The sequence below is a fragment of the Megalobrama amblycephala genome, linkage group LG5, assembly GCF_018812025.1.
Source record: "Megalobrama amblycephala isolate DHTTF-2021 linkage group LG5, ASM1881202v1, whole genome shotgun sequence".
In the NCBI taxonomy this organism is placed as follows: Eukaryota; Metazoa; Chordata; class Actinopteri; order Cypriniformes; family Xenocyprididae; genus Megalobrama; species Megalobrama amblycephala.
The window spans coordinates 5,248,501-5,275,634 of NC_063048.1; the positions used below are offsets into that span (position 1 = coordinate 5,248,501).

At 40.0% G+C, this 27,134-nt stretch overlaps 1 protein-coding gene across 1 annotated transcript; it reads right to left on the bottom strand.

Annotated features, from left to right (window-relative positions):
* Positions 1–729: 729 nt before the first annotated feature.
* On the bottom strand, positions 730–26,892 carry LOC125268308. The gene is made up of 2 exons (XM_048190391.1): positions 20,406–26,892; positions 730–1,042 (listed from the first exon to the last, which is right to left on the bottom strand). Exon 1 carries the CDS (start codon positions 26,600–26,602, stop codon positions 21,278–21,280), a length of 5,325 nt encoding a protein of 1,774 aa, XP_048046348.1. The 5' UTR covers positions 26,603–26,892; the 3' UTR covers positions 730–1,042; positions 20,406–21,277.
* Between the last annotated feature and the right edge of the window lie 242 nt (positions 26,893–27,134).

The window sequence follows — 27,134 nt, forward strand, 5'->3', positions numbered from 1 at the left end:
TGAGTTGAATGATTAACATACATCTTATACCTTATATATATATAACCACTATATGTTTTTAAAAGAAGTTTCGCCTGCTCACCAAGGCTATATATATATATATATATATATATATATATATATATATATATATATATATATATATATATATATATATATATTATAACGGTTTTAACGGTTTTAAAGATAGGGTTAGGGTAGGGGTAGGTACAAGTAAGAACGTTCATATTAATAAAGCCTCAAACCACATGAAATTGATGCAGGTAGCATTATTTACCCACTGTTGAATTGTGCTACCTACTAACACTGAACACACTGAATTCTCTTTCGCACTTGAACGGACAAAAACACACAAAATGTTGCCAAAATGACCGTTTTGTGGAGTATCCTCGTAAGCACAGTCTTAAATGAGTTAAATAAACTCTTAAATGAACACAAAGAATTGTGAGAAAATAGGATGCAGATCCGCGTCATGTGCAGCAGGTCCTAAAGTGACAGCAGCCTAATAAACCTGCTTCAGTCTGCCATTAATGTTAATCAAAGAACAAAATAAATAGAAACTCATTAACTGTTCTTAACTGAATAACTTTTGTCTATATTTTAATTTAAATTATGCAGTGAAGACTGTAAAGTGTTTGATAACTGCTTTGATTCTGGATATTTCCTACCTAGAAAGATTATATAATTAAAATATACTGTCTTCATGTTGTTTCTACATTAATTTGGAGATTAAATGTGAAATGATTACAATATAAAACTATATTAAAAACTTTAATGTGTGATTAATCGCCATTAATTATAGAAAAATGTGTGATTAATTAATATTTTTAATTCATTGACAGCACTAATATGTGTGTGTGTGTGTGTGTGTAAACCTTTGTAAATGAATGTAAGACCTTAAATGCAGCATCAACTCATTCCCAGTCCTGCTTCAAGGTCATGCTTGTGCCGAGCCATGGGCAAATTTTAAGAAACACTGCCCTCCTGTGGATAATCTTCCTTCCAACTTCCAGTTAAAACCATGTTTAAACATCAGATGACACTGGGGCCGCAACAAAACACAACATAAACATTAAACATGTTGCAGCATCACAATTTCCCAAATATTTCACTAAAAAGAACATGTGCACAATAGTATGCAATCATGAAAAAGGGAAAAATAAAAAAAAGTTGATATGCAGTTGCAAGGGTGTTCTTGGTGGCCACCCTGTAGTAAATATGGTATTTTGATGAAAACCGTACACCTTGGTAAACTTGGGATTCCCTTTAGCTAAGGACAGGCAAGGATGGATAGAGGAGGTGAAGAGGAGATATGAGTGCAAGGAGCCAAAGCTCAGTCATTCACTCTCCATAAATACTGCTATGAGTCAGAGACGGTGGACGACAGCCCTTAGAAACCATGAAAAAGCAATTTTCTGATGCGCAAGCATAAATCTTAATCTGTCTGGTTATGGATGTCTCTAATCACAGTCTCTATGGTGGTTTCTAAATCAATCGTTTGGAGAATGAAGTAAACTTTTGATGAAGTTTATGGATTGTGGTGAGATGTGAAATTAGACAAATTAGATTTAATATCTTAATTATTGCTCTCAAGTCAGAAAACAAAAGTCTAATATCTCAATTTGAACTCTAGTCAGTTTATAAAGCAGCGGCTAGGACAAAACTAACATAACTCTGCAAACTTTACATAGTGTACATGTAAAATTATAGCATAAAATATTATTAAAATAATAAAAATTAAAGTATGTAAAATATTACATTTTATTGACTATAGTTTTAAAAAAATGGTAATAAAATATGACAAGATCTCAGAGGATTAGGGCCAAGCAATAATAAAAAAATAAAACCATCTCGAGATTAAAGTTGTTAAATTTCGAGAAAAAACTTGTTAAATTTCGAGAAAAAAGTCGAGATAAAATGTTGAGAATAAAGTCATTACATTACGAGAGAAAAGTCGTAAAATTACGAGAACAAATTCGTTAAATTATGAGAAAAATGTCGTTAAATTTCGAGAAAAAATTCAAGATAAAATGTTGAGAATAAACTCATTAAATTATGAGAAAAAAAGTCATTAAATTACGAGAAAAAAGTCGAGATAAAATGTTGAGAATAAACTCATTAAATAAAGTCATTAAATTACGAGAAAAAAAGTCGTAATTTAACGAATTTGTTCTCGTAATTTAACGACTTTTTTCTCATAATTTAATGAGTTTATTCTCAACATTTTATCTCGACTTTTTTCTCGAAATTGAATGACATTTTTCTCATAATTTAACAAATTTGTTCTCGTAATTTAACGACTTTTTTCTCGTAATTTAATGAGTTTATTCTCAACATTTTATTTAGACTTTTTTCTTGAAATTTAACAAGTTTTTTCTCGAAATTTAACAACTTTAATCTCAAAATGGTTTTATTTATTTTTTTATTGCTTGGCCCTAATCCTCTTCCATACACTTAAGCAAAACATGGTCAGGTCAAAGTGTCTGAATAATTTTTGGTTCCAAATTTTTAACAATTTTACTGGTAGTCCACTGTATGAAGAATTTTTGGGTATAATATGTCACAGTTTACTTTATTTTGCAATCCCCTCTAGTAAAAATGTTTGCCTGTAAAATCCAGCCTCACAGCTGTCTACCAGCGGATGAGTCTGGTCGCCATTGAATCAATTCGATTTCTAGGGTGGAGCAAATCCGAGCAAACAGGAAGCGGAGTAAACCAATCAGAGAAGGGCGGATATGACGTTAGCAAAGCGACAAGAGAGTCAACAGCGAAAAGTAAATAAATGGCCCCGGGCAAGCACAATAGTTTTTTGGCAAGCACGGAGAGTAGTTTAACATGGCTAGTGCTAGAGAGAGCGCCATTAATGACTTGTGTCGTTGTTGCGGTAAGAATTTGAGAATACGTGGTGTTATTGCCAACTGATATTGAAGGGACTTTCACCACACTGTTTGCGTCACTGAAATAAACGAATCTGATTGCACGGTACGGTTTGGAGTTGACTCGAATCGCAACGGAGGGCGGACTGACCAGACTGATATATCTTGTAGAAGATATATCATTCTGGACTTGCCAGGCAATAAAAATGTAACAAAAATATCAAAAACGTCTGAATAATTTTTGGTTTGACTGTAAACATAAACACGGTCCTTATCACATTATCATTATCGTGGTCATACTGGTTAGATTAATGAAATTTTACTGGCATTGGTAGTGACTAAAGTTTGATATTATGACAACACTGAATGTAAGAAAATGCAGCAATGCTTTCATCATTATTCTCAAGCCCTGCATGACATGCACTCTAGTTTCAGAAAAAGGACGTGTGAAACAGAAGTGAGGCTCCATTCTGACACCTTCTCTGGAAGCTGCCGAGTGCCAAATCCTAAACAAACACACGTGTGTGAGTGACATTGTTCCACCTCATCACTCTCACCCTCTCAATCTTCCCAGCATGCAGCAGGGCCTGACACCACTGGAACCCTGTGCTCAGAGCAGGATGGCTCATATTAAGACCGCAGAAGGGTCATTCCACGCTCTGCAGAGCGATACGGTGACTTACTGCGAGTAGGTAGCAGCTGTTTACACCGACTGCAAAAGAAGGTGTTAAGTTGATATCGTAAGCATTTTGATGGAATGTTTGGTTTCACATATCAAATTAGCATAGCAGTTCACATAAAAATAAAAATAATGTCATGATGTACTTATTCGCATGTTAATCCAAATCCAAATTGATTTTCTTTCTTTTTTGCCGCTTTTCCATAAACAACAAAAGTATTTAGTGAAATGGGGATGTCAAGCTCCAAAAAGGACATAAAATGCAGCATAACAGTATTTTTGACCTTTATTTCAAGTCTTCTGATTCCTTACACACAAAGCACACAAATTTTATAAACTACTGTTATTGAGCTTTTTGTCTTGTTGTTCACTATATGCTTTTGTTACACATAAGAGTATTATTTTTTTGTCATTATATTTTTTATTAAAAAATATTTTTCTATTTTCTTTTTAATTTTAAAGTTTTAGACATTTTTATTATTAGTTTTTGTTTAGTTTTTTTACATACAGTTTTTATTCATTTTTATTTAAGTTTTAGTTAAACTAAATGAAAATGGAAATTTTTGCCTGGGCAACTAGTTGAAATAAAAAAAAAAATTAAATATATATTTTATTTTATTTCAGTTAACATTTATTTTATTTCAATTAACATTTTAAATGGGTTTAGTGTTAGTTAACTCTGATACAGAAAACAGAGGCTTGAACATTTTTCAAAATATCTCTTTTTGCATTACTGGAAAAAAGAAAATTATACAGGTTTGGCTAAACATGAAACTAAGTAAATGTTGACGGAATTTTAATTTTGGGATGAACCATGCCTTTAAGCTTTCCACTGACAAAAATAAATTATATTGGGATGCAGATCAACACTGAGATGAACAGATGGGGAACACATGAAAGCATAACGTATATATATATATATATATATATATATATATATATATATATATATATATATATATATATATATATATATAAAGCTAGATGGAAACTTTAAGTAGATAGAAGAGTGGGTATGCAGCAATTTCGTATCCCAAAATCCCAGAGGCAAGTTGGCGATGGAGAAAAAAAATATTTCTACCAAAGCAAACAATACCAAATGCCGTTTCATACACTCTCAGCATGAAGACTTTTAATTTTCCACCATAAAATGTGAAACCTCTTGGATCTCTTCATGAGGTGCAGACAGACAGCATTGAAGTCTAAATCAAGATCTGACTGATGCATACCCACAATTACCCTGCTGTTTGAAATAGGGGCAAACTTCAACATTTGGTATCATTTAGAACCCAGGCGATGTCACTGATGCACAACCGATCCACAGTCACAAATCCAACAAGATCTCAAAGGATATTACTGCGCAGCGATGCTTGAATCCAACTCTGTGCGTTAACCTATAATTATAAGACTCAAGCAAACGCTTGTTTTGATAAAACGGTCTGAGTGAACTACAGGTTGCCTTGACTTTACTGCCCTGAAATCCTCTGATGTTGGTGATCCGAGCTGAGTTGTGGAGGAATTGCATGCCTCTTGCGTGGTGCGTTGGCAGTGTCCATGGAGTGGGCTCTGCTTTAGATTACCTTTGGGTTTTGAGCTATGAAAATGCAATAGCCACTTCAGTGTAAGTTAAATCAGGTGGGAAGTGAGTAATGAGGCCGGCGTATACTGCTGCTTTGACACCCTTCAAGAAAGGTAGAAGCATTCAGGAAAAGACTCTTTTTTTTTTTTTTTTTTTCTTTTTTTTTTTTTTTACGTAATTGCTGGTTTTAGGAAATATAATGTGATTCTTCCAGGACTGTAATGATATCATTTTTGCTTCCAACCAAACACAGTTTCCACAGCTTCTCTCAAAATAAAACATACTCCAGTTATTGTAAACACTGTAAAATAATTTTAGAAATTAGATTTTTTTATACAGTATTTCCTGAAGAACATGTGAGGAATAAACTATGTGATGCTAGAGCATCTGCCAGGGCTTTGTAATACAGTTGCAGAGGTGTTTGTTCTGAGTGGTTGTCAGCACATTGCTGTGCGGTTGCTTACTGGTCCAAGGCAGAGCCCACCCAAAACTCTCAATGGTGGTATTTACATGTACACTTCATGCATTTTACAGATCAGACACCTATCTAGACCTAGACCAAGTGTAAATGCATTTGTAATGAAATGCAAATACAAGAAGCAACTCTGCTTTAAATGCATCTGGTTTTTCAGGCCACATATGTAAACTTTACAATCCCTAGTGCTGTTTTTATCAGATAAGGCAAAATAGTTATAACTTGTCTAGGTTATTTAATGTGATGCTATGCAAACAATGTTGCTTTGTGTTTTATTATGTGGGTACTGTTGTTTTCTCTTTTATCTTGCAATGTCTTTGGTTCAAGGTTCAGTTGTTGTAGCTTTGAGCTACTACGACACCTTCCACTGAATATAGCATAGCCTGATCTTCATTCCTATATTTATGAATATGACATAAACACACACAACCGAATGACAGAAGTATGCTGTTACCCAGGAAATTAATCCCAACAGCTCTAAATTATAAATAATTAATATACACGATCAGGCATAACATTATGACCACTGACAGGAGATGTGAATACACTGATTCCCTTTCGAAAGGGAACTCGCACTGCATCTAGCGCTATGGGGAATGCCTCCGCGGAAACCGGTGTCTGAAACGCTATCAAATCATACCAATCGTATTGGCCGGCAACTGCCTATGACATCACTACTAGTGTGACCCGAACGCACATAAGGGGTGCCAAAAGAACAAGTCAACCTCTTTTCGTCTTCAGGGACTGTTTTGTCTAAATGCTGTTCAAGTGCTGTTCTAGGTAAGAATGGATTTTTTAAACAGACGTTTCAAGCGGTGTGTACATCTGTGTCTTAGATATTTGATGCTTTGATGACTTGTGCGTCCTTTGTTAGAAAATGCATGTTCAGTACTTGAGAGTTCTTTACATGTTCTTGTGAGAGCTTTTCCCTCTGAGGAAGCTCCACTCTCGTTTGTCTCTCTTCCTGTGGGAAGAGGGACAATCTTTTGTGCTTGATGCGCACAGAAGAAGTTCGACTGAAGTGTTTGTATGTGTTTATTTCGTATGTTTATTTAGTTTATTTTACTTCAGCAGCTGATGAGAGTGTTGTGCTGTTTGAGGATGCTTTGTCTTTTGCATCCTCAATATCGGCAGTCTGTGCTCTTTTGTATTAGAGTGATTACATTTGGTTCAAAGTTTTTGACACTTAACCCTCTGGAGTCTGAGGCTGATTTGGGGCTTGGAGAAGTTTTGACATGCCCTGACATTAGTGCTTTTTTCAGTTGTTCATAAACATATAAATGACAAAAGTGTCATTACACTGTATTCAGCACAAACTAGGCTACAATAATATGTGAGGAACATGTATGTACATGTTTGTGTTTCTGAAGGAATAATGTTTATGCGTGGTTATTGAAAAAACAAAAAACTTAAGTCACTGAAATAAGGCCAAAAAAAGTATATTAAATCTGTGTTCACAAGACTTCTGGTTATTGGAGGTTGTAGACTAGAGTTTTTGCTTCAGAATTATGTAAAAATAATGCTGACTGCTCCTTCATATAAACAATAGAGAGATTTAAATTTTGTAAGACACTTTTTGTCAAGAAACACAGTATGCGTGGAGGCGTGAATCTGCATGAATAATGGGCCATTTACACCTGAGAAGACAAAATAATTGCATAATAATGGACTGAAATGACTTGCATATTAATGAGGTCTTTCAGTCAGGTAGGCTGTGAAAAAAACCCTCTGTAATCATGTCTCAGCTCATAAACAGCAATACTGTGAAATATTATTACAATTTAAAATAATTGTATTCTATTATATTTTTTTAAAATATAATTTATTTCTGTGATGCAAAGTGTCTGAACAATTATGTTACCTCTGTGGCATTTCATATAGGCTTTTAGCTTAAAAGCATGCACATTTGGAGAAATATTGATGGATTCTTATATATTTATGTCAATTTTCTATACTGAGAAGTAATATTTATTGTCATCACTATGAGTGCTGGATACTGTGTTTTTAATTCATACTTGCAGCCGGAGGGCGCTCTCTGTGCACATTTAGTCCACAAATTATTCTAAAGAAGAAGAGGACATTTCAGGAATGGTGTTTTTAATTCATACTTGCAGCCGGAGGGCGCTCTCTGTACACCTTTAGGCCACAAATTCATATAAAGAAGAAAAGGAACTAGGAACTAACGGCATGTCTTCTAGAGATCGCTAACCATGGCTTTACCATCCAAATAAACACTTTTCAAGACAATAAATACACGATTGAGACGATGTATGCATGTATTGCCTCTGAATTTGCCTCTGAATAGAGCTGGCTCCGTGGGCGTGGCCGCATTAGCCGATAATGAGCTGAATCACAGACTTCTGACATGGCTCTCTTTTCATACAGATTACATAAACACAGAATGTTTATTTTTGATTTGACTTACATGATTTAAAACCTGACATTTCAACGTTTCTTTAGACATAAGTGTAATTTTTTTTGTCATTAGTATTTATAAGTTACAGTTCATTTTCTGAGAACTATCAGATTGGACTTCGTTCAGAGGGAGAGATCACACATCATGTTAGTTTTCTTTATTTTACAAAAAAGCACAACATTGTGTTTTTACTCTGAGTGTACACAAATAAAAGAAGACATTCTATAGTTTCAATTTATATATTACTTATGTCTCTATGACAAGAAATGACAGAGTATTTTAAGTCTGTTTTGCTGCAATGTGAAAAAAATCCTGCAAAACGCGCCGGCGCGTTTTCAGACCTCAGAGAGTTAATCACACACATTACTTGTTTCACGAGTTCACACTTACAAATAAGTCAGGTAAATTAATTGGTAAACGTATTTGGCATGCTGTCCGGGGAGAGGGCTCCGAGCTCGGTAATCGGCCCGAACACAGAGTACCCCCCCCCTCCTTTTAGATTATATGAAGTAATCCAGAGAGTGTGAGGAGACGGGGTGGTGGAGGGATTCTGGAAACTGTCGAGGATCCTTGGGTGAGTTTGACTGTGATTATATACAGGCCTGAACTCATGCCGATTGGGTAGATACGTTGATTACAGATTGTTGACAGCTGGTTGAGATGACGTAATGATTAAGATGATGAAATGATTGGGTATCTTATTTGACTTGTTCCTCCTGAACTACGTTTATAAAACATCATTTCACGAGTTCACACTTACAAATAAATCAGGTAAAGTAATTGGTACGGGACGGGTAAGCCCCCGCTGGCAGTGAGGTTAGCGTTAGTTATTTTGGATTGGGAGGCTCTCATGGCGTCCGGCGGGAGTTCAATACTCACTGCAATCGGACGGGTAAGCCCCTGCTGGCAGTGAGGTAAACGTTTAATTATTTTAGATTGGTAAGCGCTCTAGCGACGTCCGACGGGAGTTCAATACTCGCTGCGAATGGACGGGTAAGCCCCTGATGGCATAAACGCAAAATGTTTAGCTATTTTCAACTGGGAGGGCTTTCGCGCAGTCCGACGGGAGTTCAATACTCGCAGCGATCGGACGGATAAGCCCAGCCATAGTTGAACGAGAATAGAAAATGTATACTGTTTCTGAGGTTCTTATGGGAGCTCAATACTCATGGTGTCAGATTGAAGTTTGACTGATTTGACTGGTGGTTTGAATCATCTGTTTAGAGGGTTAGTTTGAAGACCGGGAGATTTCTTGCAACATTGGATGAGGGCGAGTTTGGGCAGAGCTGGGCTCCTGTGGGAACGGGGGTGACATCACTGCTGCGGCAGTGGAGAAATTAGCCAGAAGAACTGATCTGCGGGAGCCGAGGCAACATCACTGCTGCGGCAGTGGAGAAATTAGCTAGAAGAACTGATCTGTGGAGCCGAAGTGACATCACTGCTGCGGCAGTGGAGAGAAAAAGCCAGAGAAACTGAGCCCCTGTGGGAGCCGAGGTGACATCACTGCTGCGGCAGTGGAGAAATTAGCCAGAAGAAATGATCTGCGGGAGCCGAGGGGACATCACTGCTGTGGCAGTGGAGAGAAGTGCCAGAAGAATTGAGCTCCTGCGGGAGCCGAGGCGACATCGCTGCACTGGCAATGAGATCATTCCCATTTTATTGGAATGATGGTATTAGTTGAGTTTGATACGGCTTGTGGGTATGTGTGAGAATATGAGCTGGAGCTGAAAACCTAGCTGATAAGCGTTTGTTAGGCTTCTTTAATGTGGAAACAGTTTGATGTAGTTCTTAAAAGCTTCTTATGACCAGTGACCAAGTGTTTGAATCTGATGCTGGGAAAGGCCTTATTGAGCAGCTGTGGTTGTTACTCCTATGGGGAACGAATTACTGGAAAAGTGGTCTGCTGGGAAAAGTGGTCTGCTGGGAGCTTGGAGGTTCTTAATGCTGTTTACATGATATAAATAAAGTAATGTTGAGAAGAGAAAATCAGGAAAGGCAGGCTGGAGGAATGGCTGGGACCAAGGCCGCTTGCAGAGGCAGCCTCGTGCTCGGGCTGGCCCCTGGAACCTAGGGAGGAACAAGAAGTGTAGAAAAGAGGGAAGCTGGGAGTCCAATAAGGCCTCTGGGCCTGCGCCGCTAGCGGAGGCAACCTCACGCTTGGGTCAGTCCCTGGAGCCTGGGGAGGAACAAGAAGTGTAGAAAAGAGGGAAGCTGGGAGTCCAATAAGGCCTCTGGGCCTGCGCCGCTAGCGGAGGCAACCTCACGCTTGGGTCAGTCCCTGGAGCCTGGGGAGGAACAAGAAGTGTAGAAAAGAGGGAAACTGGGGAGTAAAATATGGCATCTGGGCCTGCGCCGCTAGCGGAGGCAGCCTCACGCTAAGGTCCGTGGTTGAGCTGTAGACCAAAGACAAAAAGAGAGTTTTGCGACTGATGACCGGGCCTGCGCTATTAGCGGAGGCATCCTCACGCTAACATCTACAGGCCACAGACAATGGATAGGGTAAGAGACGGTGGGATGAAATGGATGAAACAGCGGAGCTTGCTCTGCTAGCGGAGGCATCCTCACGCTAGGAGGGAAGGCATTCGCCAAGAGGGCGAAGAGAGCTGTATGTGGTGTGGCACCTGGGAAACTGCGGTGTGTGGCTAGGCGGAGGGAGGAGGAGAGTGGGGAATCTGGGGCCCAGCCCAGGCTCACTGCGGCCTGACGCCTGTCTTCTAGTGCATGAATCGATGAAGCAAGAGAGAGGAGATTAAAAAGCGACCTGCGGGATTATGCGCATCATGAAGATAGCTGAGCAAAGATAGCAGTTCCTGTTTAGAACAGTTTGGACCATCTATGAAGATGGAAACAAATAAAAAAATATCCTATTTTTCCTTATGTGGTGAGGCCTAGAAATTAACTGTATTTAAGTTAAAGCCCATAAATTCTGTTTGAGTTCAGCAAAACTGTGCAAGGCTGAGAAGTCGATTATTAATTTTTATTAATAAGCCTAAAATGCTTTATAACCTGCATATATTCACCTCTGGCACGACTGTTTGATACCATACTGTCGTTTACAGTTTGTACTGTAATTGATTGATGTTGAACAATCATCAAACAGCAAAAGTAGGCTACAGACTGATTTAGATGATCGTTTGTTCTTTTAACTGTTGCTGGTTTGAGTCACGTGCACCTTCATTTAGTAAAGATCAAAGAGACTAGCTTGTAAAAAGAGAGCTTTGCATAATAAAAATGTGCAACTTGGATTTATTCAATTGTGTTCAACAAGCATTAAATTTACCATGAACACGCTGCTTGAATGATTTTTTTTTTTTTATTAAATTTATTTGTTTACTTTTTAGTTCTATTTCCCAATACTTATCCAGACCTGGTACTCAAATTGCTCAAATCAAATTCCATGCTTTATCAAACTGCATAGGAACATACAACATAACAGTTTATTCACTGGTTATTTGTCTATGGTTCGTTACGTTACTTACAGATTTCTGCTAGTTCTAAATATAGATGAACATACAGATGAATAGGAACGGTAAAATTTATTTAAATGCATCAGCAAAAGAACAATTTTTAAGAATTTGTCCTACCAGTCTGTGCCTCGTCTCAATAGTGAAGCTGTGGGTTGAAGTTACAGAAATGCATACTATTACTTTAAGTTTCCAAGCGATTTGTTGATAAATCGCAGAACAGCGATGACAATAAGTTCCGAGTTTCATAGTGATTCAGCGTGCGAACTGAACGTGATATATGAGCCACTGTTTGCGTGTTTAAGGAAGCGGCACAGTAATTTATAACGGCAAGTCACAGAAACAATCCCCCGATCAACATTGATCCAGATGGAATGACTGAAAATTCAGGAAAGAAGACGAGAAGGATTTAAACTGTGCTTCTTGCGGGGTTGAGCCGATGGAGTGGAGAGTGTGAGCCGGCTGGGAACTGGATCTGCGGCGCGGCTCCGGGTTTACTGAAGGCCTGCTGCGGCGGCCTGGCGCTGGAAGAAGGCCCGTTCCGTCGCGGGAAGAGGCGGCATTGCCCGAGACTCGAGCTTGGTGCTCGGCTGCCTTATTGTCATTATTCTATGACAGTAATGATTGAATGGGCCAGAGTAGGGAATACACAGAAGGATATCGCGGATGATTCGGACGTGGTGACAGGCCTCAGCGTTTTGGCATGCAGGGACCCGTTTGTTTGGGCTGACGCCCTCCGAAATAATGCCGTTGGATTGGAGAAAAATTGTTCTTAAGGCCAGAGGATTGTGGCAAAGATTCCTCGAGGATGAAAGATTCTTCATCGGCCGCGACTTCAGACATGTTAGGAACTTAGGGCGGGACCAAATGCTGGAAACTGTCGAGGATCCTTGGGTGAGTTTGACTGTGATTATATACAGGCCTGAACTCATGCCGATTGGGTAGATACGTTGATTACAGATTGTTGACAGCTGGTTGAGATGACGTAATGATTAAGATGATGAAATGATTGGGTATCTTATTTGACTTGTTGCTCCTGAACTACGTTTATAAAACATCATGTGTTGTATGTTTGGGTGAGGAGCGCGCGTTCAGTTTTTGAGGAAACTGTTTGCTTGGAAGAATCGTTTTTTGTTCCGCATCTGTTTACATCATGTATTTTATGCATATTTTGAAAGCTCTGGTCTTGCTCGTATATGCAAGGACATACGCGGCAGCAGATTCGCTCTTTATTATGTGTTAGATTATAATATATATATATATATATTTATATTATATATATATATATATATATATATATAAACCCAATTCCAAAAAGTTGGGACACTGTAAAAATTGTGAATAAAACAGAATGCAATGATGTGGAAGTTTCAAATTTCAATATTTTATTCAGAATACAACATAGATTTAAGGGGAAAATAAGCTGATTTTAAATTTCATGGCATCAGCACATCTCAAAAAAGTTGGGACAAGGCCATGTTTACCACTGTGTGGCATCCTCTCTTCTTTTTTTAACAGTCTGCAAACGTCTGGGGACTGAGGAGACAAGTTGCTCAAGTTTAGGAATAGGAATGTTGTCCCATTCTTGTCTAATACAGGCTTCTAGTTGCTCAACTGTCTTAGGTCTTCTTTGTCGCATCTTCCTCTTTATGATGCGCCAAATGTTTTCTATGGGTGAAAGATCTGGACTGCAGGCTGGCCATTTCATTACTCGGATCCTTCTTCTACGCAGCCATGATGTTGTAAGTGATGCAGTATGTGGTCTGGCATTGTCATGTTGGAAATGCAAGGTCTTCCCTGAAAGAGACGACGTCTGGATGGGAGCATATGTTGTTCTAGAACTTGGATATACCTTTCAGCATTGATGGTGCCTTTCCAGATGTTTAAGCTGCCCATGCCACATGCACTCATGCAACCCCATACCATCAGAGATGCAGGCTTCTGAACTGAGTGCTGATAACAACTTGGGTTGTCCTTGTCCTCTTTAGTCCGGATGATATGGCGTCCCAGTTTCCAAAAAGAACTTCAAATTTTGATTTGTCTGACCACAGAACAGTTTTCCACTTTGCCACAGTCCATTTTAAATGAGCCTTGGCCCAGAGAAAATGCCTGCACTTCTGGATCATGTTTAGATATGGCTTCAATCATGTTGCCAATTGACCTAATAAGTTGCAAATTGGTCCTCCAGCTGTTCCTTATATGTACATTTAACTTTTCCGGCTTCTTATTGCTACCTGTCCCAACTTTTTTTCATTTTCCAAAATGAGCCAATATTTGTCATGACATTCCAAAATGTCTCACTTTCAACATTTGATATGTTATCTATATTCTATTGTGAATAAAATATAAGTTTATGAGATTTGTAAATTATTGCATTCCTTTTTTATTCACAATTTGTACAGTGTCCCAACTTTTTTGGAATCGGGTATATACTTATGTATTGGGGCGTTTAACTGGGAGAGAGTAAAAGGCGATATGCTAAAGCCTCCGCTCCTCTGAGCCCCAGATAGATCATGACTGTGGGTGTCGGCCCTCTCTGGGCTGACACTGGGCCGCCTTGACATTACCCTGTGGTGAGTGAGCTAGCTTCCTCTCATTTGAGGGTCTCTATTCGAAGCTACCATGTGTTGTGAGCCGGCCTCCTTTCTTTAGAGTTGTTAGGGTGAAGTCTCCACTCCATTGAGCTCCAGGGAGGTCATGAGTGCATGTGTGTCGGCCCTTCTTTTAGGGCTGTCCCTATATCTGGCCTAGGTTAGTACTTTAGGAGTGTCTTTTAGACAGAGACAGTTATGCTGTAGATTTTCCTCCTCCTTGCATGCCATGGCTTGGAGTAGGCTACTCCTAGGTAAGCCTCTCCAGCTTAGGACTGGCAGCTAGTGATCCTAGTATGCCTCCTCTCATTGTGAGAGCTGTCCCCAGCCAGGGTTCGCCTTCTGCATTAGGCTATTAATGTGAGTAGCAGGCTTTACAGCGTCCTTAATTTGTTTAGGTCGAGCTGGGGCTCCTCTTGATCTTAGAGTAAAAGCGCTATGCTGAGCTTTAGTTCCCTAGTGGTGTTAGGCACAGACAGATAGCCAGGTGTTGTAGACTTTTGTAGAAAGCCTCCCCGGTGGTTATCCTTGAACGTTGTTAGACTTCCAAGAGAGTAGAAAGCACTATGCTAAAGTCTCCGCTCTCTAGACCTTTGGTAGTAGCTTTATCTGGTCGAGCTTAGAGCAATCTCTCAGCCATAAGCTCCTTGATTATTATCAAGTCGCGGGGTCGAGTGTTGCAGGCCCCTCCTGTGGAATTTCATCCTGTTGTGGCCTCCATTGCTCCAGAGCTGAGCCCAGACAGCAAAAGATTTTGCTCAGGCTTTCACCCTTGAGCCCTTTTTCGGGTTTAGCTCACTTTGCTCCCAGAGCTCTGTGCTCTGTGCGATAATGATGTAGGGGAACAAAATCACTGGGATCACTTTCAGAACGATTTTTTTTCCCCAGCTGTTGAACAATAAAACACAAAAGCCAATCAGAATCCATTCAAATGTAAGGGCTTGTGCATTTAAATGGCAGACAACATTGTGGAGAAGTTAATTTTTTGATCTTTGCTCAGTCAAACTCCCTTTTCAACAGACAGGATACTTTAAACAGGCATGTGATCGGCTAATGACAAAAAAGAAGGAAAACCGGACACTACTATTGAATAATTCCACATTTTGACTGTGACCCCACAGTATAGATAGTCATCAAACGATCTGTAACAGACAAAGCAATAGTGACAAAAACATTGTTACTCACACTTATTGCTGTCGGATCCAATATAGTCATCACTGCATTAACTTTTATTTCAGTCTGTCTGAAAAGCCTGCGTCGAACTGTGTCTTGTTTAAAAACAAATCCAGAATTTCATTAAAAATAGAGTTCATCCAAGCTTTCTTAATGTTAGGATCACAAGGAAGGCAATGCAAAAGACTGTTTTTCTGCATTTACATGACATGCACTAATCGGTTGGGGGGGCTAAAGAGGCAATGATGCAGAAGTAGGTGTTGATTTTCTTCTGCAGAGGTGGATTTTTTGTCACACTATGACGTCATAATGTGATAATGTCAATCAAAATGAATGAAGTGACCAAGTAAAAATAAGCCCATATTCTAGTCACTCCTTCAATGCAAGTCTAGTGTAAACAGCAAGTCATAAAAATTAACAAAAATAAATTTGGAAAAAAACAGGTTGACACATATGATGTTTTCCTCACAGAGAAAATTGTTTCGGAGGGGGAAAAAAAGCATGTTGGAGATGGATTTCCATCTGAAGACAGATGATTGCGTGTTTGGTGCATTGATGTGTGGGGTGTGAGTGAGTTAAACTGGCCTTCATGCACTACTTCGTGACTGCAGGACATTTCTCCCAGAAAGGTGCAAAACTTACTGAAGCAATCAAGGAAGAAGCAAAGCGCATGTTTGACCGGCTCTTTGCCCCACTGCCCAAATAAAGACTGCAGACATAAATGCAGATGGTTTAAATTTGCAGTGAAAAATGTGTTGGACGGCTCTAAGATGGTGAAAGGGCTTTTTCAACAGGACGTAGGGTAATTAAAACCCATGAGGCCGAGCGGCCCTGAGCTACCAGAGGAAAACCTCTCCTGTTTCGGCCTGTGTTCCAATCTGATCTCCATGCTTGTTTAATACTGAAGCAATATTATACTGCTGCCAGCTAAACCTGACATACAGACATCACATGTGCTGGAAATCAGATGGAGCGACAGCTTTTTTCACACGTATTTGACAGTTTGATAGAGGGTGACCATTTGGTTTTCATGAAATATTATCTTAAGCTTCTCATATTGTATCCAGTTGTTGGAACTCAGCAGATGTTCGGTTGTAACCAGGCCAAGTTATTTATGTCATATAAATATGCTACCAACTACAGCATCATTCAAGTTATATATTTAACATTAATTAATATTAATCTTTATCCTGCTGGGGAAAAGAAAAGAAAAAATCCAACAGCAACAACTAAAACCTTAAATCAGCTTTTAATGTGGTTTACTTGTAACCAGGCAAGCCTGGTGCTCAACTGGTTTAGCTAGTTATATGATCTCCCAGCCTGACAAGTGGCCAAAACACCTCTAAAACCACTAGGACAGTCTTGACAGACCAACAGATTTTGAGCAGTTTTTATCTGTTTTTTCAGCAGGGTAAAGAAATGTTCCAGGTTCAATACAAAATAAACATGTAACATCCATGCCACTGAAGATAAACTGCGACTAACTCAGATAAAACAAACAAAAATCATGATTTCTTACAATCAGTCTATGGGGCAAAACAAGCACCAGAAAATTGGTTTTGAACGTAGAGTAGTATTAACCTGTATTTCCTGTCATGACCACCACATCAAGTCGTTAAATGCGGTATCTCACAAATCACGAAAGGATACAAAGACAGGAGCTTAATTTAAAGGTGCAATAGGTGATTCTCTACAGAAACATTTTTTTGGTATACTAGTTGAAAGTCTCCTCACATCCTGAGAGCAATCACTATGTTAAATGGTCTAAATGTATTTTTAGAAATATATATCATCTGTGGAAGGCATAGGACCATAAAATGTTCATCTAATCATTCTATTCGGTACGAATGAAATAATACGATGTCCTATGTCAAGGTATGTTTCTCCCTGCGTTCTATTTGGTAGGGCTCATCCCTATGCCCTAATCCCTTTTAAAGGGTTTACCCTCCGGAGTGAGAGCTTCAAAGGGGTGAAGGGTGTAGGGGTCAAAAAAAATCTTTTTTGGAACACACTTCTGCGTCATCTTAACGAGACAATCAAGGAAGCACCTTTGTCGCACATTTTGTACACTGGCTGACCCCCCAAAAACAAAGATTGTGCAAGCTGCACCTTTTGTCTAATGTTAGTTTACTTATTTATTTATTTTTGGTTTATTGCACCATATTGTATATTGTTTCTGTGAATTTTAAACATTTGAATGGACTGATAAAGGGAGCTGTAAAGTATTTTTGTTGAAGTACAATGTCGTTTTGACCATAATAATATACCAAATCTAACTCGTATAAATATAAATAGAAAAATACTATACATACATTTAAAGGTAAAATCAAACTCCAAGCCTCCTGTACCCATTCTGTGATGCCAAACAACTTCCCTGTGCAAAGGATCATGGGGGCCTTCATCCTTCATGAAATCCTTCATTCCGTTAAAAATCCCAGAAGACGCTGCGGGCAGTCGACATACGGAAGCCTGTAAGCTTTAAAGTTCTCCTTCTCACTTATGAGATTCACGCTTCAAGCTCGCAAATACGTGACGGCTCGTGAAAGTAAACCGTTTGTTTTGCTTAATTTTAATAAAGTGATAACCTGAAGAAAGCCTGCAGTATTTTTATTGGAATATAAAAAAATAATCTTAAAAGCATGTAACACAAAGTCTACTCATTTTCATAAATACACGCGGTGAAATAAAAAGATATAAAATGATATGAAAACAATGTCTATATGTCTATAATAATGTGAAAAAAATTTTTTAATAGGTTATGACAATTGTTTGTGATGTTATGTTGTATTTATTGTGCATTAGCCACTTATAAGATGCTGGGACGGTCAGTTGAGCAACAAGTTCGCAGCACATCTCAATTCTCAAATGATGCGTTCTGTGTCCTCGCGTCCTTCCGAGTTCGTTCTTTCAAGGTCACCTGGCAAGACCGGACTCCACGAGAACGCAAGTCCGTTCTCTGCGTTCTTGGAATTGAGAAACAGCCTTGGGCTCCAACTTCACTATGCGCAGACTCGAGACTCAAGATGTCAGCGCTATATTGACACACTGGCGGCTTCAGTTACTACAATGTAATAGAGTGAAGGTATGTCGTCTATCTGTTATTTTTTTATAGGCTGTTCTCAATATGTGTTCTTCAGCGATCTTGCGTCCTTGTGTTCTTGCTCTACATCATCATCAACCGTCGAAGTACAGTTCCAATAGACCAATTTGGTGTTTGCAAATAGCGATGACGTTTTTTATGTGCGGAGCCTACCTGGTTGCAGAAAATGACAGTTGAGCAGTAGCAGTCTATGGAAGCCATGAAATAAAAGAATAAAAAAAAGTTAATTTCAAGTTTATATCTCACAAGTCTGACTTTTATTTCTCGCAAACCTGAGTTTATATCTCACATTTCTTACAAAGAAAAACAGAATTGTGAGATATACTCGTTATCCTGTCTTTTCTGAATTGCAATTTATCCCACAATTCTGACTTTTTTCCCCTCAGAATTGTGAAATAAACTCACAATTGCGAGTTATAATGGTCGAACTGGCAGTCATAAACACACAAATGCAAGAAAAAAAGTCAGAATTGTGAAATAAAAATTTTATAGACTATGTTTAAAAGTTATCTATGTAAATTGTTACAGGTTTAAATATTATTTCATGCTGTAACTGCTATGTATGTATGTCCTCTGAACTGCATATGTGAATATTATGTAGACTTACTGTTTACATCAAATTCCTGCTTTAGTAGACTAATCCTTGCAGGTGTCATCAGTCCAGTCTGTGAAACGTCTCTGTTTAGCTTCAAAGGACGTTTTCAATGATGGTTTTCTTTAAAAATGAAGACTATATATTTTTGCATTCCAATTCCAACATCCAGAGGCACAACAAAACGTTTTTCTCTTATTCTGTGGATTTTGCACATTTTCCTCCAATTGCTACCGCTATTTTTCTGCAACCACTATGCGCGCGCAGCTGCAAGTGACGTAATTGTGACGTCTGCTCCAAAGAGGTCTATAGAGGGTATGCACGTGACGTCACCGTCGACCGTTACGACTGCGGTCACGCCCACTGAGTGGCAAAAGACTGAGCAGCAATATTTGTTTTCAGCGTCAATGTTGCGAAAAACGCACAAAACACTTCCAAAACAGGAAAGAGCTTTTTGATTGACTGTACAAATAGCTTTGACACAAAACCTGAGGTATATATTTAAAAACTGCAGAAAGCAACAGAAAAATAAGCAAATGGATGATCACTGAAATTCACAGAAACAACTCGACTCCAGCAGAGAAACATGGATTTGCAGTTATCATTTTGTGTCAAATTGTTGGATTTTGAGGTAAAATCATACCGTATATATTGTATTGTTATATATTATGTTGACAACTCATCAATTAAACATTTGCCATCTTATATTCTGCATAATTGGGTGTTTTTAAATAAACAACACTGACAAAAACTATACTATAAAACTATATGTTTTAAGGCTGGACAATATGACGATATAACATTGATATAAGTGATTACGCGGATTTAGACCTACCGATATTGGAGTTATATAAAGCATTCACAGGCAGATTTGCTTTATGTATTTCCCCGCCGTCGAAATCAGGCACATATAAATGTCAAGAAACACGACTCCTGGCTGCATGTCAAGGTTTATTTGACAAGTTGTAAGGAACACATTCAATTCCAACCTTTAGTGTAATTCGTTAGTGTAGCGCTTTGTTGACTCTGTGAAAGAGACAGCGCCCTGAGTTCGTCAAATAAATTATTTACTGTTAAATGTATTCTCCTCAGGTTTCCTAACTTCTATTAAAGTATAACTAAAGTAATGCTATTTTAATCAACTGCAACTAATAAATATAATAATGAATGAATTACGTTATTCACCTCTATTCAAAAGAATCAAAGTAAATCACTCAGAAAATTTAGTAGATCAAAATAGGATGTATTAAAACTTAAATAAAAGAAAATACAAAAAATGTGTTTCTGTTCACACAAGCACTGTAGAAAATAAACACTACATTTTCACAAATGCAGGTATTAAACCCTTCAAATAATAGCGAAACCCATAGTCTTTATAACCATTTCAACCTCGTTGGGGCCCATAAATGAAGATCCGTTCCGTTCAGAGAGGGGGGAAAAAATGAATTAACAAACTGTACCTCCAGGTGACTCAAACCAATCAACCGCCGTTCCGGTAGATGATGAGGAGAGCAATGACATTCAGGAATCAGAACGATGATAGTGAAATAGTGGCTTCGATCCAGTTAAACAGGTTTCCTCACTCGTGCAGACAATCGATGACTCGATGACAACGATCAGGGGAATCCCTCGCCGCCAGCGGAACTCCGAGTGTTGCTAAGTAACTCCGAGCACTGTCCGATTTCCTCACGAGTTCCTCGCGCTGTCCTCGTTCGTTGGTAAATAGATTTAGTCTCTGCGCAACACTCTGCCTTGCGCATGCACTGGGTTAGATCATGCTAACAGAGTATCTGATCAGAACGCCCGAGCTGCGTTGTCCACGTGAACTCAAAATAGGGAGAAATTGTAGAAACTTTGTTTTAAAGTCCCCTCTCTCCTTTCAAATTATAAATTAGTTACTCAGCTTTCGTTTTGAAAACCACTAATCTATAATAACAACACACAAATCTATTTGTTTAATATACCGATCGCCAGCTCACGCTGTCACATTCTTTCTCATACCCCTTCTCCCTTCTCTCCTCTAGCTCCTCCCCTTCACCTCTGCCCTGGACATCTGATTGGCCACACATAAGGTAAGAAATAAAAATAAAACAAACTAAACACATTTACACTTAATAATTGAAGGTTTTAACATATAATACCATCATAATAAATAAACCATGAATAAAGAAATGAACAACAAAGGAAATTTAAACCACATTTTCCTATTGGGTTACACCCTCCCCCTTTTTAATTGTCTAGATGTCCTCATCAGACATTTAACTTAGAATAGGAACAAACTAGACGAACAAACTAGAAGAGGATGAACTATCTCATTCTCTCGGAATCACCTCTAACCAACCTTAATTACGATTCCTCTATGCACTATAGTTATCGGGAGATCTTTAGCTTTACCTGGCTCATCATATGTTAGTTTAATTACAGGTTTTATCCTCCTTTTATTACTAGCTCTTGGGGTAGGGCACACTGCTGGTTTTTCTTTTGATCTTTGTCTTTCCTCATGAATGATAACATGATCAGCTTCCTCCCTTTCTGACATTGCTTCAAAACTACTGTCCCCTGTTTCCTCATCAGGACAATCTAAAGAGATCTGATCTTCTTCCACACTTGAATCATTATCATCTAGGCTTTGATCATCCAGCTCTGCTGGACTTAAGGTAAAAGATCTTTCTCGTGACACCCTGTTCTGCAATAAATGATCAATGCAGGCCCCAAAATGGCGGTCTGGTCTTTCACTCTCTGACTCAGAAGAAGACTCTGACAACTCAGGTAAGGATTCTGCTCGCCTTTGTGTTCTCTTGTGTCTTTCTTCTAATTGTGACCGTGTTTTCACCCCTTTTAGCGTCTCAACATCAACTGTGCTCTCTGGCATCCTTACCCATTGGCCAATGGGTAAGAGGTTATCACGATGGAGAGACCTCACTCCTCCCTGGCCCTGTTCCGGTTTCACCTTATAAACAGGTAAGTGAGGCATTTTCCCTACAACAACATGGGGTATAGGACTCCAGCGGCTCTGGAGTTTGTGCTTACCCCTCAACCCAAGATTTCGGAGCAACACTCGATCACCAACGTCTAGGTTCTGAAACTTCACCTTACTATTGTAAGCCTTTTTATTACGTTGGTGCACTTTATCAGCTGCGTTCGATGCCAGCTGATAGGCTTCCTGCAAATCACGTTTCAGTTTTTTCACATACTGTGCATGCTGTCTCTCCTCTTGCCCATCAGAGGAAATGGGAAAACACAAATCAACAGGCAATCTCGCTTCCCTCCCGAACATTAGGTAATAAGGAGAAAATCCTGTAGCGTCAGACTTGGTGCTATTATAAGCGTGTACTACATGACCTACATGTTGACTCCATTGCCGTCTTTTCTCCTGTCCCAGTGTCCCCAGCATAGAAAGTAGGGTGCGATTAAAACGCTCAGGTTGGGGGTCACCCTGAGGGTGATAGGGAGTGGTGCGAGATTTCCGTATACCCAAAAGACTCAGGAGCTCTTTAATCAGTTTGCTTTCGAAATCCCGCCCCTGGTCTGAATGAATCCTAGCTGGCAAACCATAGTGAACAAAATATTTGTCCACTAGAATTTTGGCAACAGTGAGAGCGGTTTGATTTTTGGACGGAAAGGCCTGTGCGTATCTAGTAAAATGATCAGTAACCACTAGTACATTACTGATCCCCTTGGAGTCAGGCTCCATCGACAAGAAATCAATACATACAAGATCTAGAGGTCCATTACTGACAATTTGATGTAACGGAGCAGACTTCTTGCAAGGAGTTTTGTATGTAACACACTGTCCACAATTCTTGATATACTGCTCAACCTCTTGAGCCATCTTAGGCCAGAAGAACCGATTCCTCAACAGGTCACTGGTGCGTTCCACCCCTAAATGGCCCATATCATCATGTAATGATCTCAGCACAGTCTCTCTGAATTTCGATGGCAACACCAATTGCCAAGTTTCTTTACCAGAAGATGTTTTATTACTTCTATAAAGTAGTCCCTCCTTCATGACTAACCGTCCTCCCTCTCGCTTCATCAGCCCTAACTCTGACTTTCCTTCTACTTCCACAGGCCATTTTCCATCTTCCAATGCAGAAATTACAGAACCTAAGGTAGCATCATTCTTCTGTGCATGGATCAACTCAGCACGTGACTTCTGCTCCATAGAATTGCAACTCAGGTGAGTAGGAAATGCAAACACTTTAGGAATGCATTCTGGGGAGGCTCCCAATTGTTCAACATATCTAGGCGAACCATCAGAGGAAACGACTGCACCAACCCTCTGGCATATTGATCTGACACCCATTTCAGATATGCCTCTCCAAGGTTCAGCTTCCTGGCTCTCAACTCCTCTGCGAGACAATAAATCAGCGTCAACATTGGTTCTCCCGGGTCGATACTGCACATCAAAATCATACGTGGCTAGGGAAGCCAACCAGCGATGTCCCGCAGCATTTAACTTTGCGGTGGTAAGCACGTAGGTGAGGGGATTATTATCAGTACGGACTGTAAATTTAGCCCCATACAGATAATCGTGAAACTTATCCACGATAGCCCACTTCAGTGCCAGAAACTCTAGCTGGTGGATGGGATACTTCTGTTCAGATTTGCTCAGCTTCCGACTAGCAAATGCCACAGGACGCAGCCCAGAGGGATGCTCTTGATACAAAACAGCTCCCAACCCACCTAAGCTAGCATCGACATGCAACACATAGGGTTTACTCGGATCAGCGAAAGCCAGGACGGGTGCGGTAGTCAGACACAGAATAATTTGATGAAATGCCTCAGTGCAAGATGGGGTCCACCGGTCATCAAAAGGTTCGGACTCCTTCAAGTAAGTATTGGATTTATGTGCCTCTGCTTTCTTTTTCCGCTGTGTGGGGGCGTATCCCTTAGTGAGCTCTGTCAGGGGTTTAACAATTCTCGCATAATCTGCAATAAACCTGCGATAATACCCGCAGAACCCTAAAAAGGATCTCAACGACTTCAGGTCTACAGGCTGAGGCCAGTTTATGACAGCACTAACCTTGTCCGGGTCAGTGGCAATGCCCTCCGCAGACACAATATGCCCAACATATCTCACTTTGGCTTGACAAAACTGACATTTGTCTAATGAGACTTTCAACCCAACCTCCTCCAGCCTGTCTAAAACCCTAAAGAGCCGCTCCTCATGCTCTTCCAAAGACCTTCCAAAGACGATGAGATCATCAAGATAGACCAAAACCTGAAGAAGGTTCATATCTCCCACTGCTTTCTCCATCAATCTTTGGAAGGTTGCCGGGGCCCCGGTGACACCCTGAGGCATCCTCTCAAATTGATAAAACCCCAGGGGACATACAAAAGCAGTTTTCTCTTTATCCTCTGGGGCCATAGCAATTTGATAGTAACCGCTTCTGAGATCTAGAACTGAAAACCATTGACTCCCAGCTAAACAGTCCAAAGCGTCATCAATACGTGGAGTGGTATATTGGTCTGGAACTGTTCGACTATTCAAAGTGCGATAATCGATACACATTCTGACACTCCCGTTCTTTTTGCGAGCTATTACTATGGGGGAAGCATATGGGCTTCGGGATTCTTTTATGATTCCAGCTTTCAGAAGGTCCTGCAAATGCTTCCGCACATCATCAATATCTGCCGGAGCTAGCCTTCTCGACCGCTCCCGGAAAGGCCTTGAGTCCGACATCCTAATATGATGTTCTACACCTTTGGCTAAGCCAACATCCCACTCATGCAAGGAAAATACTCGTGCTCGCTGTGATAACTTCTGTCGAAGCCTATCCTTCCAAATCTCGGGGATGGGAGAATCACCAAAATTAATGAGATTGGGGTCAAACGGTTCAGTAACCTGCTCAGCTTTCGCTATTGGCTTCACCGGATCAATTGGATACAAATGTCCCACAACTGTTCCCGCCGGAATTACTGTGCTTCTCTTGGATTCGTTATGTATCAACACTGGGAAATTGTTTATCTCTACTCCATTACTAGGGATCACCATCGGTTGCAGTAATACCCCTACGGGCAGTGTCACGGATGGTGACGCCTCCACCATCAAAACCTCACTTTCCAATGGCACAGCTAACTCCACACTACATATGGCACAACAGTCTCCGTCAGCCGGTAAATTCAGAGAACCCGGGCCCGACCAGATGACACTACCCAGATGATCTTCAGCAGTAGTACACCCAGAGATAGGCTTGGCTGTATTTAGCAACAGGTTCTCTGCTGCTGTATCTACAGCAATGCCCAATGTCTGAGCAAGGTCTACCCCTGCCCTGTCCTTACACAGCTGGGCCAGCCGCTTGAAAAAATTTGCATTTGTACCCAAGATAACCGGAGTCTGATCGGGGCTAGATGGTCCTGGGCAAATTAGGGCTAAGACTGAAATGGTATCATTAGTTCCAGTGAGTTTTTCTGGAAACTCCAGATCTACCATTACATAACCCAAATAGGGATAATTGGATTCACTTAACCCCCAAATGGCTAATCCAGTCACTGGATGGATTTTGAGATCAGACAGATAGCGTCTGTACCAATCTTCAAATATTATGGTCACCTGTGAGCCACTGTCCAGTAATGCATCACATGAATGTCCGTTAACCCTCAACGGTACCACAGAAGTTGGGCCTATTAATCCTTTGGGAATCAGTCTATCTCCCCGCACTTCTACAACACTCCTTTTTACAGAACAGTTAGCCGTCCCCAGGTCAACATCTCCTGAAGTTGAGTCTCTCCGTTTTGCCCTCCGAAGAGATTGTATTAGTTTCTGTATGACTTTGCTCAAATTTTCAGGACTTTTACATTTAGAAGAGAAGTGTCCATTCTCACCGCATCGATAGCAATAAAACTCCTCAGAACTGTTGGCAAGCTTGGGGTACTTTACCATTGTACTACCTGCTCGAGACGCTTCCACTGGTAATGCAGTCGCTGGAGTACTTAAACCTCGGACTGTGGCTTTTTGCTGCAGCCTTCTCACTTGTTTTTTAAGACTTACCACTTCAGGATCCAAACTCCCCCCTGAACTGACAGGTTTTGGGGTTGGCTCCCCTGTCCCAGTTACAGCAAGTTGCTGCTGAGTGGTAGTCATAGCTGCAAACAAAGCTTTTAACTCTTTGACCTCTTTTTTTAGAGCTTGAACCTCATGCTGCTGACTGTCTTGATCAATTCTAGCATGGATTTTGTTCACTGATGAGTTCAATTTAACCCTGGCGGCTTCATATTCCTCTTCAGTACGAATTTCTCTCAGTAACTCTAAAAATGTAGGAGGGTGTTCTTTCCTATCTCTTAGTTTGAGATGGACTAGCATCATATCAGAAGCGACAGCACCACGGAGAAGTTGCTCTACTCTGGCTCGATCTACCCCACTCGTGGGCAATCCACCTCGCTGTACTACTTTGTTCAGAGAATGCTCCAGTCGCCTAAGAAAATCAGATAATTTTTCCCCTGGATGTTGTTGCATCAAGCGAAATGCAAAATACAACTCTTCGCCAGATTCAGCGGGACCAAATGCACTCTCAATTGCCTCTAAACACTTTTTGGGCGAAATCCCAGTCTCTGCAGTACGCACAGCTTTAACCACAGCCAAAGCTGGTCCCCTTAAACTCTCCATTATACGTCGTCTTTTTTCTTTGGTTGAGCAGTCACTCTCCTCCACCATCAGATGAGCCTGCTCAAGCCAATTCTCTAAAGACTCCTCCCCAGCCGGCGTAGGTATGGCTCCAGAGAAGATTCTGAGACGACGATAACTGCTACCTTCACCTGGTGGTTTTTCAATCCTAGCCAGCAAATCACCTACCGCACGAATAATAGCTTCAGGGGAACCCTCAGATGAACCCAACAAGGTTTTAACACTCTGAGGTCTAAAAACGCGCCGGCGCGTTTTGCAGGTTTTTTTTCACATTGCAGCAAAACAGACTTAAAATACTCTGTCATTTTTTGTCATAGAGACATAAGCAATACATCAATTGAAACTATAGAATATCTCCTTTTATTTGTGTACACTCAGAGTAAAAACAAAATGTTGTGCTTTTTGTAAAATAAAGAAAACTAACATGATGCGTGATCTCTCATCTCCCTCTGAACGAAGTCCAATCTGATAGTTCTCAGAAAATGAAGTGTAACTTAGTGAATACTAATCACAAAAAATTCATACTTATGTCTAACAAAACGTTGAAATGTCAGGTTTTAAA

Bases quoted from the DNA above. Each gene is read 5' to 3' on its own strand.
- LOC125268308 (XM_048190391.1), bottom strand. From the start codon at position 26,602: ATGGTGGAGGAGAGTGACTGCTCAACCAAAGAAAAAAGACGACGTATA.